The sequence below is a fragment of the Typopeltis vanoorti genome, chromosome 7 (assembly GCF_054136105.1).
Source record: "Typopeltis vanoorti isolate ZY-2024b chromosome 7, IOZ_Tvanoo_1.0, whole genome shotgun sequence".
NCBI classification, from domain to species: domain Eukaryota; kingdom Metazoa; phylum Arthropoda; class Arachnida; order Uropygi; family Thelyphonidae; genus Typopeltis; species Typopeltis vanoorti.
In genome coordinates this window covers 65465834-65482892 of record NC_143555.1, presented here as the reverse complement: position 1 = coordinate 65482892, position 17059 = coordinate 65465834, and the positions used below count along the sequence as shown (strand labels likewise).

Sequence of the window (17059 nt, the reverse complement as noted above, 5' to 3'; positions counted from 1 at the left end):
CTCTCTCTCTCTCTCCACCCTGACTCCCCCCGTTTCCCTGTTCAACTTATATTCTCCTATTATTATCACTCAGATTACTACTAATCTCATTTACAATAACTTCAATCTCACAAGTCTTACTTCACTTATTACTTCCTCTGCTCTCTTGCTCACATTGCTCGTTCCTCCTTGAACTGACTCACACCAAATCCATTCAAATACAATCAGTCACTTTTGTACATTTCCTACTTTCCTTCAAATGCATCCCATACATTCACAAACTCAAAAACACACTAGAATCAGACTATATAATGTCTTGTCAAAGCCAACTCTACCATACAGAAGCAAAACATGGACCATAAAAAGGAAAGATGAAAAACAAATTCAAACAGCATAAATGAAATTTCTCAGAAAAACAGCTAGATATACCAAGTGAGACCATAAAACAAATGAAGAAATTTTACAATCCCTGAATATAAAACCAGTTAATTATTACATAAGACAGTATAAACAAAAATGGATAGAACATTTAAATCAAATGGACAACAGCAGACTATTGAAAATATTATACAAATACAGTCATACCCCGACTTACGTGAATCCGGAGTTACGCAGTTTCTTATATGTACGTATTCCCGTCCCACTTCACACCTCACCACTGGTCGTATCTTTCCAGTGCCGCCCGCATTCGCCAGTGTCGCACATGCTGTGAACAAGCACTGACGTGTTTTGCACGGGCTCCAGTCATACACGTTTATAGTCTACAAACCTTGCGATTGTTTCATGTTATGTTCTTGATAAAAATTTTATCACATAAAAAATAATGTCTAAAAGAAGCAAGTCTGATTCTTCCACAGCTAGCAAGAAAAAAAAAACATCGACTTTGGAAACAAAACTCAACATTATTAAGGATTTTGAAGGCGGAATGAAAATTTGTGAGCTAGCAAAGAAGTTCGATCTACAGGAATCCACAGTAAGAACAATCATAAAAGAAAGGTTTACAGATTTTGGAGGACATAGATTCTAACGAGGAACGAATTGTAGCCACAAGGCAAGGAATAAAAAAATCATTAGCTTGTTATGAAGAAATTTTGCATGACAAGAAAAAGATATTATGCTGTCAGACGAATCTATTAGATTTTATGAAACCATCGACATCGAAATAACTTTCTTTTTTTAATGTATGAAAAACTACAATTATGATTATATTTCTAAAAAATTATAGCTGTTTTTGTAAACCTTTGGTCCCTAATTAACTAATATTTTGTATGTTTGTATATATAAATTACATGCAAAATTATACCCCGAGTTACGCGAATTCGACTTGTGCGCTTTTTGTTGGTCCCATCTACCGCGTAACTTCAGGGTATGATTGTATAAAATAAGTGGAAATCGGAAGCCAAAGAAAGAGATGGAATGAGACTGGAACAGGCCACTTGGCCTAAAATCCACGTTAAAAAGACATTCACAAACTCCACTACATTCTCCATGGCAGGAAGGAAATGGAATTTATACACCTACTGTGAGATAATTACTTGAGGCAGCATGTTATGGAGAAGACTCATGGTGCAAGAGTATTGGACCTGGTCACAGGATTAGAAGAGCTATCAATAAGTAAGGTAGCCACAATGCCTCTGATAACTCCACTACATTCTCCATGGCAAGAAGGAAATGGAATTTATACACCTACTGTGAGATAATTACTTGAGGCAGCATTTTATGGAGGGGATTCACAGCACAAGAGTATTGGTCCTGGTCACAGGATTAGAAGAGCTATCAATAAGTAAGGTAGTTACAATGCCTCTGATTCGGGAAAGTGCCCATGCAGTCTTGACTTGGGAGACTGTAAAAATCTCCCAAGCCAAGGAGATTTCACATAGGAGTAAAATCTCCCAAGTCGAGGAGATCTTATCATAATCATAAAATGATTATGATAAGCTTAGGAGGAAACTCAAAGTTGTTCCATGCCAGAAAATGCTGCAAGGGAAGGATATTAATAGTGCATGAGAGATAGTTAAGGGGCATCTGGAAGAAGCAATATTAAATTGCATATCTAAGGTAAGGAGGGTAATTAGGTAGGAGTTAGATGGCTGAGTAATATCATTAAGCATGAGATGCAGAAAAAGAAAATGCTCTGGAGGGTATAGAATGAGAAAGGTGATAGCAAGCTCATGAACATACATGGCTCAGGCAAGAAAGATGGCAAGAGAGGCAAAATCAAATTATGAAAAACTAGCGAGCAGGCCAAAGGAAATCCCAAAGAGTTTTTTCATTATTTGGCAAGTAAAAGAAAGAACGGCTATGGAAGAATAACCTTAATGAGTACTGATGGTCTGCACTGATAGTCACGAGGTGACAAAAGCAAATAAAATAGTTGAGTTATTGAGTGAACACTTTATATGAGTATATCATACAAATGAGATTAATGCTGTAACATATATGACAGTAGCTTATCTGGGAAAAGAAATCGATGAATAGTAAGTTCTTAGGATATTTCAGAATCTCAATGTAAATATAGCGATTAGATTAAGATGGGTTATCAGCTCGTGTTTTGCAGGAATGTGCAATGGAATTGCCAATGCTTCCGAGTAGGCTGTTTAATTTAAGTCTCAGCTGTGGTCCAGTTCCAAGTGTAAAGATAGCAAAATAATTCCCACAGAATACCACATCGAACTCTGTTACACAAATTAGAACAAACAGGGATGGATATGATAAGAGAGCTGCTGGTCAGGTATCAAAACAGTGGCATACAGAAGAGCAGAACCCAAGTAAAAGCTAGTGCCACAAGGTTACATAAATGAGATAGGAAATAATCTGAAAGGAAATATTCAGTTGTCTGCTGATGATGCAAAATTGTAGAATAATAATGAACCAAAATGATGTGCAAAGCTTGCAGGACTATTTTAATAGGTTGCAGGCAAAAGATAATGGATATCAGTTTAACGTAAAGAAATGTAAAGTTATGCATTTTAGAATAAACAGATTACGAGCTTTGTACCACATGACGGAACTACTCCAGGAAATAGATGAAGCTAGGGATTTAGGGGTGGTGGTAAACAGAGACTTGAGATTTAGAGGGCATACTGATAAGGTAGGCTTACAAGATTAATTCACTAATGAAGAACACACTAACAAGTAGAGATTAGTAAATTCCCCTTTACTAATCTCTACTTTATTCTCCATTATTATGTTCAGTTCCGGTCCCTGGATTTCTTGGGGATGAGGAAGTGGTGGAGGATGCAGAGATGAGCAACCAAGATGGTGAGTAGTCTGTGGAACATTTCTTACGAGGATAGATTGAGGAGTGGTGTGTGTGTGTATTGGGGGGGGGGGGGGGGGGAAAGCTGCAGAAGTTGGCTGGGAAGCAAAAGAAATTTGATATGATAGAAACATTATGTTACTTAGAGGGTTTTATAAAATTGATGCAGAGGAAATATTTAAGCACTTGGCTAGATTGGAAAGAACAAGAGGTCATCCCTGAAAGTTGAATAAAAGTATAGTTAGTAGGGGGTGTGAGGAGAAGATATTTTGCTTGGAGAGTTGTGAAGGAATGGAATGGGTTGCTTACGTCAGCCATTAGTGCTTTGTCTGCTAATGGGTTCAAGAAGGGTAAGACGGATTGTGTGAATAGTTTCAGTCACCCACAGTGTGTCTTCAGACTCCATGCAGATGTCTGTACAATGATAATACTCGTGCTAGTACTAAGAACCACCAATACATTACCCAACATCTCTGGCCTGCAGAACTAACCTCACCTTGTAAATTCAGTGACATTCATATATTACCACTTAGTACAAAAATTAAAACATCTGCCTAAAAAAAGCACAACCAAAAACAGATTTTAGAAATAGTACTTTGTGAATTTTTAGCATGAACTGCATATATGCTCAAAATTCACAAAGTATTTCCAACATTAGTCAGAAAAACACCTTCCTATACAAATAAAATGATAATTCAATACTGCTGCCACCACAACATTTTATTCTCTATATATCACAATGGTGCGTTTTAGTCATCTTCAATGCTACCAAAATACAGCTTAATCCCCCCCCCCTTTTTTTTTCACTCTTGCAAAAGGTGTTACAGCTCACTTATCTTTAACAATACGGAAATTATTCAACATGATTATATCTCTGTCTCCTTGGACTGACATTTAACCCCACACATTTCTCCTGGAATAAACACATCACATCAATAGATTCCTCTTAACAAAACTAGGCATCTTTTTCCATTTGAAGATGGGTGCAAGAATACTGTTCACATGTTTCAGAATGTACACCTAAATCTCCCTAAAAATTCTTGTTGCCATGAAGAGAGCAATTCAAATGACTAAATTCAACCACTATCTCACAGATACACTGTTTCAGCTGTCTTTTCTACAGTTACTTCCTTTATATGCTCCAATGAACTGGCACCTGTCCTTTATCAGCTTCTCTGTAGACCCTCTTATAACATGAGAAGCAGTTCCCAATATCTTTGGATTCAATTACATATACAATGAACTGGCTTCTCCTCTTCCTCTTTCATTTCATTTGCTTTTATCCTCTGGAAGATTTCAACAAGTGCAACTTGCAACTGAAAAAAAAAATGTCAACACATTTCTTCTTTCCCAAACCTCACCCACACCTCCACACATGGCAGCAAAAATGTACAGGCTAACCTACTTCTCTCCAATACCTGTGATGCAAATTAATTCATATAAATATCCAGCAAAAATCATTACAACCATAAACCTGATAATGAAATTTCAACTAGAATACCAGCAGATGTAGTTTTAACTATTATAGAGAGAGAGAGAGAGAGAGAGAGAGAGAGAGAGAGATGTTTAAAAGCAATTTACCAAACTGCCTAAAAATATCTACAACTAGTATGTACTCCCAACAGTGCCCAATGGTAGTAAAACCTGGAGTCTGCTTAAAAATCATCTAGAGAAACTGAAAGCAACACAATGAAATGTGGGTTGTGTCTTATCTCATCATCCCATTTTGATGGGATGATGAGATAAGATGTTATGGACATTTATGGTGGAGAGAGAGAGATGCACAAGCCCAGCTAAGACGGAAGAATAATGGAGAGGCATCCACCTAGAAGTGGACTGAAGAAAGCTGTTATTGACAATGCCACCACATGTTTCTGTTCATAACTTGGTTATCAGGCATGAGTTGCTGTTTTAGACTAACACCTTAAAATCTAAACTGACATTGCACTGTCATTTGGAATGGAAAGAAAGGCATTTTCACCTAAGTAAATAACAGTAAAACTCGTGGAATTGAAACCACTGGTTTCCAACCATACTAGTCTATAGCAATAATCCAGTAGTAGTGGAAGGACCAGAATCGCAAAGCTACCCTGACTTCTGCATATTCCTGGCCTATCATAATGTGCGCTCTTTTCTGTTTAAAAAAAAAAAAAAAAAAAATCGCAATTATACCCTATTTAATACCGCCAAACTCAATTCTTTACAACTAAAACTAAAGTATATATAAGAATAATTACATCATAAATCAAAGAAGGGAGTTGAAATAGCGGTGTTCCTAGTTCGTAATTTATTCAACATATGATATCAGAACATTAATTGGCATTATTTTAATTTGAAATGCGGAAAGAAATCACTTCATATCTCGAAAAATTAATTACTACAAGCTGTTCAAAGAAAGAAAATAAATTACTACCTCGATTTCACTCCTTTCAGTTTCAATTTCCCCACTCGTACTTGACTGTATTCTGACATTTAAAAATCAAGATCCAAAAACACGCGATTTCTGTCTTATACTAAAAATGCAAGACAAAAATCAGAAAGAATTAGGAAGAATTCGACAAGATACCAAAAACGTCATAGAAAAGACACTAGATAAAAGCATATACAAACGATTTTGACATTGACATTTTTATAGAAGGCGCAATAGCAATAATAATGAAAAACGGAAACCTAAATTTTAAAAACGATTGGATATCTAAAAAGACAGTAATATGAAAATAATAATAATAATAAGTTGTGGATATCAAAAACAAATGAATACATAAATTAGTAAATAATAATAAAATAAATAAAGAGGCCTGTATAGCCATGTGATTTGATGTTTGCATCCATAGTGCAAAGCAGCATGAAGAAAGACGTTCATTCTAGTCGAGTACGTGGAACATTTTCTAACTGAAAGACCTTCCTAGTTCATTGTAGTCGAAGACGTGCAACTTTTTATAACCGTTTCTTTGACCGTTTCCGAATTAGTCAATTTCTGTCACAGTGTGTTTTTTCCTCCCGTAAACGAAGCAAATCGAACCCATAGAACCCACGGTACTTTATACAATCATATATTATGTTACGGCTACGGGGAGACGAGGTGGCGACATTTGTCTACCGTGCATTCTCACAGGATGTCATATAAAATTAGTGATAGTCTCCCGCAAACTACCTTTTTTTTTTATTTGTTATTGCCAGTCGAGTGGTTGGCGTATCCACTCTCCAGCCAAAGGCTGCCGTTTCGAATCCCGCAGTGGATATGAATGATTGTGATTTTCTGTGAAAATACTAGTGGTTGTGGTAGTAGTAGTGGGGGAATTGATGGCGTTGGTGTAGTTCCGGTTCGTTGTAGTTGGTGGATTGGAGTAGTAGAGACAGAGAGTTGTAGAGTAAGCCCTCCCTTGATGAATCTTTTTTGGTGTCGCATGATAATAATAATAACAACAACAATTTATGCACTACCGAACTTTGATTCGCACTACACAACTTTTAGATTGTCATACACTATTTCATCAAAACTATACAGATGCCTGCTCACACAAGCTCTCACTCTAATATGAAAAGCATTAATGTCAAGTTGGGTTACCCTTCGTACAAGATTTTGGTACATTTCTGCTGTAACTCCCTTCTCTTCTTCCTGAATTAATTAGTGCTAAAAAAGAGCTCTGTGTACACCCAGTAGAGTAGATAGCACTATTTTAGCACAAATTAACTCACCCTGAGAAATCAAGAACAGAGAGTCTTCACAATTTGCAGTTACCATATGCTGAGCCTCATGGCTATCGATGAGAAGAAAGGCATTCATGGCAACAGATTCAATGACACCTAGTATGGTTTCTGGTTAACAGGATATAAACCACTGAAAGCATTGTTCAAGTCCAATTAAGATAGATGAAAACAAGTGGGGCAGGAAATGTTTTCGTATATGGCCATGATAACTTCAAGGTACAGTTGGTTACGGGATATCGTAGGATTCCGTCTTGCCGTTTGAATCAGCATGCGGTTCTGGTTGACCTACCTCTCAGACCACCTTGGCTAGCTCTACTTATATGATTTCCCCCCTAACCTTCTCATCCGTCTAGGACGGGTTGAGTTCATTCCTAATGAGGGGTTACTGGCATATTAATGCAGACGATTCGCCACTCCTCTGATGCATCTCCTAAGGGTGATATTTATGACTGTATCCCTCTTTCTGTGTTCACGAGGCCAGTTTGCCTACTTGAGGGATGATAAACCAGAGATAAACTGGGGGGGGGGAGGATCCCTGCTGTCCACGTCCAACAGAGTCTAACTTGGCTATGACTGAGGAAGATACTTAAGCTCCTCACGTCGTCGACGGGAATCAAAACTAGGACACTCCTTCCCCATGCATAAGGTTGCAAAGCGCATAGCTACTAGTCTAACAGCAATGACAGGGTTTTTTATTTCATGAATTTGTGTCCATAGTGTTGAAACTGCACTTCGTGATGCAACCAACCAACGTGCACCTTCGACTATCTTTGCATGGCTTGAAGTTAAATATCATCTCAAAGAATAATCATTTAGCTTTTGCTTTGAGGCATTTAGACATTCATTCTTTTACCTCAAGGGCTCACTTTAGTGAGTACTGGCATGGCAAACCAGAGGTACGAGGTGCTGGACCATGAAGTAAGGCATGATCCAGCACCTGGACCATGCCTTACTTCATGTAATATACATCTGTTATATTATTCTGTAGACTGGTCCCTGCCCTTCTTTCTTTGATTCATTCTCTGCTCCTTGCTCCTTCCCCCTGATGCTATTAGAGTGTTCGAGGGCTAGGGTTGAATCTTTTCTATCTTGCTAAGTCATTTCGTCTTATACAGCCACCGAAGGAGGCAAGCTAGCCTCAATAGGTGCCAGTCCCAATCCCGGATAAATGGCGAGAGTTGATGTCAGTAAGGGCATCCGGTCATAAAACTTCACTGCCAGCTCTAGCTATGATATGAGCCAAAGAGAAAATGATATAAGGGCTAGGGGGTACCCATTAAGTGACGCGCAGCCACATCGCCCTACAGCTGCGAGAAGGGGGACGAGGGCTACCGCATCAAGGGCGGGTGCGGTTAAAGAAGCGAGCCAAGCAAGTGGGAAGGATGTTACGAGTGGGAACACTGAATGTTGGAAGCATGACTGGAAGGGGGAGAGACGTGGCAGACATGATGAGGAAGAAGAAGAAGAAGTTGGACATTTTATGTGTGCAGGAGACAAGGTGGAAGGGGGAAGGTAAAGGAATTGGGAGATGTATACAAATTGTTCTACTCTGGAGCCAATAACGAGGGAAGAAATGGTGTAGGAATTGTGGTGTGTGGCAGAATGAAGGGCGAAGTACTGTAAGTGGGTAGAAGGAATGACAGGATCATGCAAATGAAATTGGGTCTTGGAGAAGAGCGGGTGGTTGTACTATGTGTATATGCCCTGCAAGTTGGCTGGAGTGAGGGAACTGGAAGAAAACGAGATGGCGATTGTCGGAGGATAACTTGAACTGACACATAGGGAGACAGAATAGAGAATGTGAAAGGGTGCATGGTGGCCACAGAGTGGGAATAATGAGCCAGAAAGGAGAGAGGGTTGTGAACTTCACGGTAGCGTTTGATCTGCCAATTGTGAACTCATATTTCTACAAGAGGGAAGAACATTTGATAACATTCAGGAGTGGTAACAACAGTTCACAAATTGACTACATTTTGACTAGAAGAAAACATCTTAAGGTTTGACAAATTGTAAAGTAATTCCAACAGATCAAGTAGCACAGCAACACCCATTGCTGTGCGCAGACTTTAAAATAAGATCGAAGATAAGGACATCTGGAAGCCATAGGTTGAAGACAATTAAGTGATTTCGCTTAAAAGAAGAGAGTGTGAGGAATCGTTTTAGGGAGAGAGTGATAGAGAGGATTTCGGATGGACTGGAAAGTGTACAAGATTGGTGGAAACATAATTCAAAAGCAATCTGAGCTGTGCAATCGAGGTGCTTGGTGAGACATCTGGAAAGATTAGAAAGCAGAAGGAGGGTTGGTGGTGGAATAATGATGTACAAATGACAGTGACAGCTAAGAGGAAGACAAAGCAGAAGTGGGATGAGTCAAGAGTGGAAGAGGACAGAGCGGTGTACAGAGAGAGAGAAAGCAAGAAGCTAAGAGAGTTGTGGCACAGGCGAAAGCCATGGTATATCAAGATCTGTATGACCAATTAGAAACAAAGGAAGGAGAGAGAAAAATTTACCAACTAGCGAAATGTAGAAATAAAGCAGCAAAAGACATCTTACATGTGAGGCAGACCAAACACGCTGAAGGAAGAGTATTATGGAGGAATGTAGACATAAGAAACAGATGGAAAATATACTTTGAGGGACTTTTGAATGAGGAAACTGCAAGGTCTCAGAGAGAAGATGAACAGCCTTCTGAGGGATGGTGCAGAACATCAGTAGAGTGGAAGTGACGGAGACCATGAAGAGGATGAGTAATGGAAAATCGGTGGGCTCAGACAGGATTCCACTGGAGGCTGGAAGGCACTGGGGAAGAGGGAATTGACCTGCTGTGGGACATGTTCATGAAAGTTTGCAACAGGAAAATGTATCCGAGGGAGAGTACTCTTGTCCCCATCTACAAGGGTATAGGGGATGCACAAGACTGTAAAAATTACAGAGGAATAAAGTTGATGTCCCACACAATGAAAATCCTAGAAAGGGTTCTTGATGGAAGATTGAGGAAGGAGGTGGAAATTCAAAAGAACAATTTGGATTCATGCCTGGTAGATCAACAACAGATGCTATCTTTGGATTATGGCAGATGGTGGAAAAGTTTCGAGAGAAACAACGGGAGCTACATCTGGCATATATTGATCTGGAGAAATCATAGATACAGTGCCAAGGCAAGAAGTCTGGAGGTGTCTGAGGGAGAAGAAGGTTTCGGGGATATATGTGAGGATGGTGCAGGAGATGTACAGAAATGTGAAGACAAGTGTTCGGACCTGTCTGGAGAGACAAAGTTTTCAAGTAACAGTTGGCTTGCATCAAGGGTCAGCATTAAGTCGGTTTCTTTTTAATATTGTGATGGAGGTGGTGACGGAGGAGGTGAGAGAAGATGCGCCTTGGACAATGTTGTATGCAGATGAGATCTTGCTGTGTGCAGATTCAAGAGAAGAAGCGGGAACTAAACTGGAAAGATGGAGAAAAGTACTGGAAGAGAGAGGTATGAGACTGAGCAGAAGCAAGACAATATATATATATATATATGATATATGTATGTATGTATGTATGTATGTATGTATGTATGTATGTATGAGGTTAATATTATGAGCTTCCATAGCTGAGTCGATATAGAGGAAGCGCTATGGTCAGAAAGACCTGGATTCGATTCCCATCACTAACAGGGGCAAACTTTATCTAACCTCTTTCGACGAAAGATGAGTTAGCCGTTCTTATAAGGTGGTAATGTTTTTTACCAGGAAAAATGGGTTTTTCGCGTCTCCCAGAACAGGTAAACGACCCCATGAACACACGCACATGGATTACAGTCATGAATTCCGCCCTTTCCGGAGGAGGAAAGCGAGAACAGGCAGCGAACCACCGGTGTACCGCTCACGCAAAAATGCGTCCGATCCGGTCTCGCATAGACTGCCATGTTAAAGAACGCCCATTGGAAGGGAAGGATTCCGATTTTATAAATGGATACATTCAAAAACAAATAAAGAGCGTCAAATTTTATGAGTTGCGATCTTATCATTGAAAGGTAAGAAATTGCCTGATATGCTACGTTTCTCATGTAAAGGGGAATGATTCCAATTAACTACAGCCAAGATATTTTACATTGCACGAATAGAAGCCCAATAAATTCTTCTTCAACATTTAAGTAGATATAAGCAAATATTGATAGAACATCTTTCAAAAAGCAATAGAATGTATACACTCTCAGAATTATTGTATAGATACACTATAAAATAAATATGAGAACAACACACTTTAGAAGCCTGTGTAGCTCAGTGGATGTGGCGTAGAAGTGGCGTGAACTCTGACCAGAGCAGACGTGTTTTTGTGTGCTCCTTAGTGTTCGAGCGTAAGAGGATTAGTGCTGCTAAGCCTTACCAGTGCGGGCACGCTGCCCTTAACGTATCGTCTGCTTTCATACAGTATGTGGTCAATCGCGGAAAAATCTTCACTTGCTAATACAAGCTCACCTATTAAGGCTACTAGCTTTCAACAACTACCGGAAGGAAATGTTTCATCTGGCAATACCTCTTCAAGTACCAAGGCTACTGGATCTCTGAAGGATACATCCCCAGTCTCTACAGTAACAAATCTACATAACACAATGGAACAGGCATCAGCGACCGTCTTTCAGTCACCTGCTGCCAGTAAAATGAAGGATTTCAATTCAGATGTTCTCTCATCGTTGAATCTCCCATATGAACTAGATTGGAGCAAGGCCTGCATCCTAAAGTGTGATCCTTCTGGCGCCCCATATACAGAACTGGATATCATAGAAAGTTTGAAAGGCAAGGTAAGAGGTTCCGATGTATGGCACCTTGGCTCCTTAAAGTTCAGTTATGTTTTCATAATTTCATTTAAACATGTTTCTTTGAAAGAAAAATTTGCTAAATTAAAATCGCTTAATGTTAATAACCATACATGTGAAATTATCCCCATTGTGAGATCTAGAAAATTAGATATTTTAATTCATTGGTTGCCCCCCTAAATATCTAATAGATTAGTTGGCATGCACTTTGAATCATTTGGTAAAATAGAATGTATTGAAAATGTATCCAATATAAAAGATAAAGAATGGGCGCATGTATTATCCAACAAAAAAAGATTGACTATTACATTGAATGACGATGCCCAGAATAGAAAATATCCCGTACATTATAAAAGTTTCTAAAATACCAGGCTTAGTAATCATTCCAGGAAGACCTCCTGTATGCTTCAGATGCAGGCAGGTAGGTCATCTAAGAAGAGAATGTACAGCATCTAAATGTGAGCGATGCAAAAGAATCGGACACGATATTAAACAATGTCCAGGGCAGACATATGCCTCCATGTTGGCCGCGCGCCCTTCGGCCAGTCAACCGAACACATGCGATGAGCTTGAAAAAGCAGAAGACTTCCAGTAAATAACCTCAAGTATTGCATTTGAGGAAGATAATCGGGTCAATGAGAGCAGTACCCCAGGGCTTAACACCCACAGCCATGCGGAATGTAATGAGAATAACTCTCTGCTAAAGGCAAAGGAAGGGATTATCCGGGCGGGCGAGGAGACTAACAGCCAAAGGTCAGTTTCAAATTCAGAAAAAGTAACAAAACCTGAAACTACAGAGAGAAAAAAAAATCACTCCGAATAACACAAATGAAGAATTAAATAATAATTGCCCGGTTGAAGATGAAGAATTTCCAAACAGTGAAATAATTCAAACCATCTCGGTAACACAAATTACAGAAAAAAGTAAAACGGATTTAGAAAACGAAATCAGAATGAAATACTAAACAGATCCCAGTAAAGAGAGCAAAAATGAATTTTACGCCTAACATCACCAAAAGCCGGAAGTCAAAACCCAAAGAAAAAAAAAATAGCTAAGTGTCCGGAAAGAAAAGGCTCTAAAAAACTTTCAACTTTCTAACTATGACTCACAATCTAAAAATCATCACACTAAATGTAAACGGGCTAAATAATAAAACATCGATTCAACTAACAGTTAATTTAATCTTTCAACACAGACCCGATATACTTATGATACAAGACACTAGACTACACAGCAACACTGACCCATCAAACAGCTTCAAATACAAGGTACAAACAATGTACCATATCGTTGCCGAAGAGGCTCAGACCAATGGAATAGGTGGAGTTACTACACTAATAAAAAAATCGGGTAACCTCCAAATATTATCCCATAATGTCGTAATCAGGCATAGAGTTCTGGAGGTCGAGCTCCTTTGGCAGAAAAAAATACACAACATAATTAACATATATGGACCAGCACACATAATCATAAGACCACCTTCTGGGAGGAAGTGCGACACTATATTCAACAAAAAAATAACCCAATGATAGCAGGAGATATGAACTTTACAGAACAACCACAAAAGGATCAAGAACACCCAAACTTAATTCCGCAGAAAAATTTCACAAGAGTTTTCACCCACTGTGGCCTATTAGATGCCTTCAAAATCTTGCATCCCCAAAAGAAAGAATTCACATATTTTGCATCCGGAAACGCCTCTAGAATAGACCGCATATACATCCAAACATTCAGAAATATAAAGGTCAAAACTGTACAACACACACTTGTCATGTTCAGCGATCACCATATGGTGATGGCTGAACTACAATATCAACAGACAGAAACAGCTGATAAGTTTACAAACAGAAATTTCCCCCTATGGAAATTTAATAAACACCTTAAAGATGACGATGAATTCAACAATAACATAGAGAAAATAGTTGAGGAAATAGAATCCATAGAAAATGCTGTAACAGCCTGGGAGAAATTTAAACACATGACAAAACAAACAGCAATCAAAATTAGTAGAATAAAAAAGCAGCAACAAAGGAACAAACAGAACGCTGACACGAAGAAATTATCAAAATTGTATCACCACCATGACAGAAATAATGAAAACATCAGAACAGAAATAGAAGAAATTAAAAACCACATAACAGCGAAACAGTTTCAGGAAATAGAAGGAGCATAGCTACGTGCTGGTCTCAAAATAATTGAAAATGATGAAGGGAAGACCTTCGACAGCATGGCTGTTTGAGAAACAACGGAACGCAAAACAGAGAATAAAAATCATAACATACGAAGGCCAAACCCTAAATAAAGACTCCGAAATAATTCGTGGTGTTCAAAAATACTTTTCTTCAGTATTTCAAGAAAAACCCAGCAGTCAGGAAGAAAGAGAAAGATTCCTTTCACTCCTCCCCAAAATCACCCAGCAGGAGGCTGAGGAGATCGACGCACCAATCACCGTAGCAGAATGCCGTTTTATAGTGAAACAGCTCCCGGATAACAAATCACCAAGTGAAGACGGACTAACAGGCGAATTCTATAAAGAATACTTCCCAAAATTTGAACATATTTTTATTAAAATGATCAACACGATGATTACAACACAGACAACGCCAGCAAAATTCAACACAGGACACATTGTACTACTACCAAAGGTCGGGGATCAACAGAAGTTACAAGACATAAAAAACTGGAGAGGCATAACCCTACTGAATACTGATTACAAAATAATATTTAAAATACTTACAAACCGAATACAAAAGCACCTCCATAAACTTATCTCACCAGCACAATCATGTGCAGTGAAAGGAAGAAATATTCTTGACACAATAATGCACCTTCAATGCATTTGCGATTATTACAGCCTCACAGAAAATCCATGTATTGTAATGGTTCTAGATATTCAAAAGGCATTTGACACAGTTAGCCACCAATACCTGTTTGAAACACTAGACCGAATAGGAGTTGGAGTAAACTGGAAAGAAACGATTAAGCTTTTGTACAGAAACGCGGAAAGTAGGCTGATCATCAATAAAAAATCTCTCAGCCTCTTTCCCAATAAAATGTTCCATCCGGCAAGGAGACCCGCTCCATGGCTCTATTTGTTCTAGCCCTAGAACCACTCATTATAGCCATTAACACAAACAACAATATCAAAGGAACACATATACACGGAGAAAGTGACGCCAAAATTTTGGCATATGTTGATGACGTCACTTTAACACTAGGAACACAAAAATCCTTGGACACAACACTCAAAATAATAAAAGACTTCAGCAAAGCCTCAGCACTGAATGTGAATCTGCAAAATCCCACTGCAAAATAATTGGCAAGTGGGAAAACCAACCAAGGATTCCTTCAGGAATACAGGTGAATAATTACATACCAGTTCTGGGCATCAACATCGGAAGCTCAGAATCACACGAAGAACAGTGGAAAGAACTCCATGACGGCATAAAGAAGAAAATTAATGCAATGCGCCCTAGACAGCTGTCCGTCAGAGGAAGAGCCCGGGTTTGCAACATCTACCTAACATCTCGCCTGTGGTACAAGATACACAACACCCCGTATCACGGAAGGTGGGCCGAAAAAATACACAGGCTATGCGCTACATACATCTGGGGCTCTCAGTATGAACCCATGCGCAGATCAACACTCTTCCATGAAGTTGAAGCTGGAGGTTTAGCATTGCTAAACATCCATCTGAAAACTCTCATCGGCAGGGCAATAACAGCAGCCCGAGCACACACAAAAACCTATCATGCCTATGCGGCAACATTCTTACAAAAGTGTTTGCCGCATAGGTTTATAAGCTCACTTCCAGATATAAAAAAACCAAGCCCGAGAATGTTCAAAGAAATAGCCGAAGAGTACACATATATAATGAAACACTCAGACACCGAAACCTTACTGACAATTAAACCAAGAAAACTATATAAAACATTAAGTCAAGTGACATTCCCACCTCCCCAACACAGGGAAATAAGAAAAGGAGAAATTAGGCTAAGTCCAGTGCTTAGCAAAGTTTTCCGACTTCCGATATCACCAAAATACAAAACATTCTTCTATAAAGTACACCATGCCTGTCTCCCCACAAAAATGTGGTGTGTAGCAAAAAAAATCCCACTACAAGGCCCAGCGAAGTGTCATTTCTGTCCCGACCCAGAAACAATATATCATATTATGATGTTCTGTAGCAAAACGTCCACAGTATGGAACACCATACAGAAATTCCTACATAAGACACAACCATTCTCTGAAAACACATTATTTTGGTTGGAAGACCAAAAAATGAAAAAAACAGAACTAAAAATCATAATAATAACAATGTACGCAATATGGTCCCACAGATGTGACAAAATACACGGAAGAGACACCAGACCAGACATACTAGCAAAAACTAACAATTATTTAAAGGAAATTATCATAAACACTACACAAACCAAAAGCATAACAACACAGCAATGGAGGAAACTCGGCCTAATTGAAGAAGGAGAAGAAGAAGGAAAAATAAAACTTATACCGATAATGGAACCCCCATAGTTAGTGGTAGACAATAATGATAACCCACTATCTGAACAAAAAGCATAATCCCAGACAAAGGTGCTGTTAACGTAGGCTCATTCGCCAAAACGAGAGGAATAATGACAACAAGATATCAAATCTAATAAAAAATAAATAAAATAAAAATAAAAAAATTAAAAAAAAAAGTATATATGTATATCAAATAATTAAAATAAATAAATAAGTAAAAGTTTAAAAAAATAATAAAAATATTAATAATAATATATAGGTACGCCTATGTATAAGGGATAAGAATGTTATATATATATATATATATATATATATATATATATATATGGGAATAAATTTTTAACTTGGGTATATTGTATATTAGGATAACCAAGCAATTTTATATGCTTGGTTATTTTAGCTCCTAATCCCAAGTATGCAAACAATTAAGTTTGCGCCTGAAACAAAGTTCAAGTCTAAAGATGGTACAACACCAGGGCAACTCATTGTAAAGGTGGTTAAAGCTTTGATCACTATTCTTAGTATTTTCCCATAATGTAAAGCACATCTCACTAGAAGATGTATACTGCAATGCATTATGGGTGGGGTCACTACCCAGACCGGTTTCGACCTTTTTTGAGGTCTCCTCAGTGAGTAGCTAGACCCTAAATACCAAGGTTTTAGTAATACAAAGCCTTATCAACTTTACCTATATAAGTTGCAACAAGGTGTATTAAGTTTTAATAAAAATCTCTGGAGGAGATATTGATGGGAATAAATTTTTAACTTGGGTATATTGTATATT

The 17059-nt window shown here is 38.5% G+C and overlaps 1 protein-coding gene across 1 annotated transcript in view; it reads right to left on the bottom strand.

Moving 5' to 3' along the window:
• Positions 1–5863, bottom strand: part of FRG1 (FSHD region gene 1) — a 163869-nt gene extending 158006 nt beyond the window's left edge. The window contains exon 1 of the mRNA XM_090395319.1: positions 5652–5863. Within this exon, the coding sequence (XP_090251445.1) occupies positions 5652–5710 (59 nt within the window). The 5' untranslated portion in view covers positions 5711–5863. The remainder of the gene's footprint in view (positions 1–5651) is intronic.
• Between the last annotated feature and the right edge of the window lie 11196 nt (positions 5864–17059).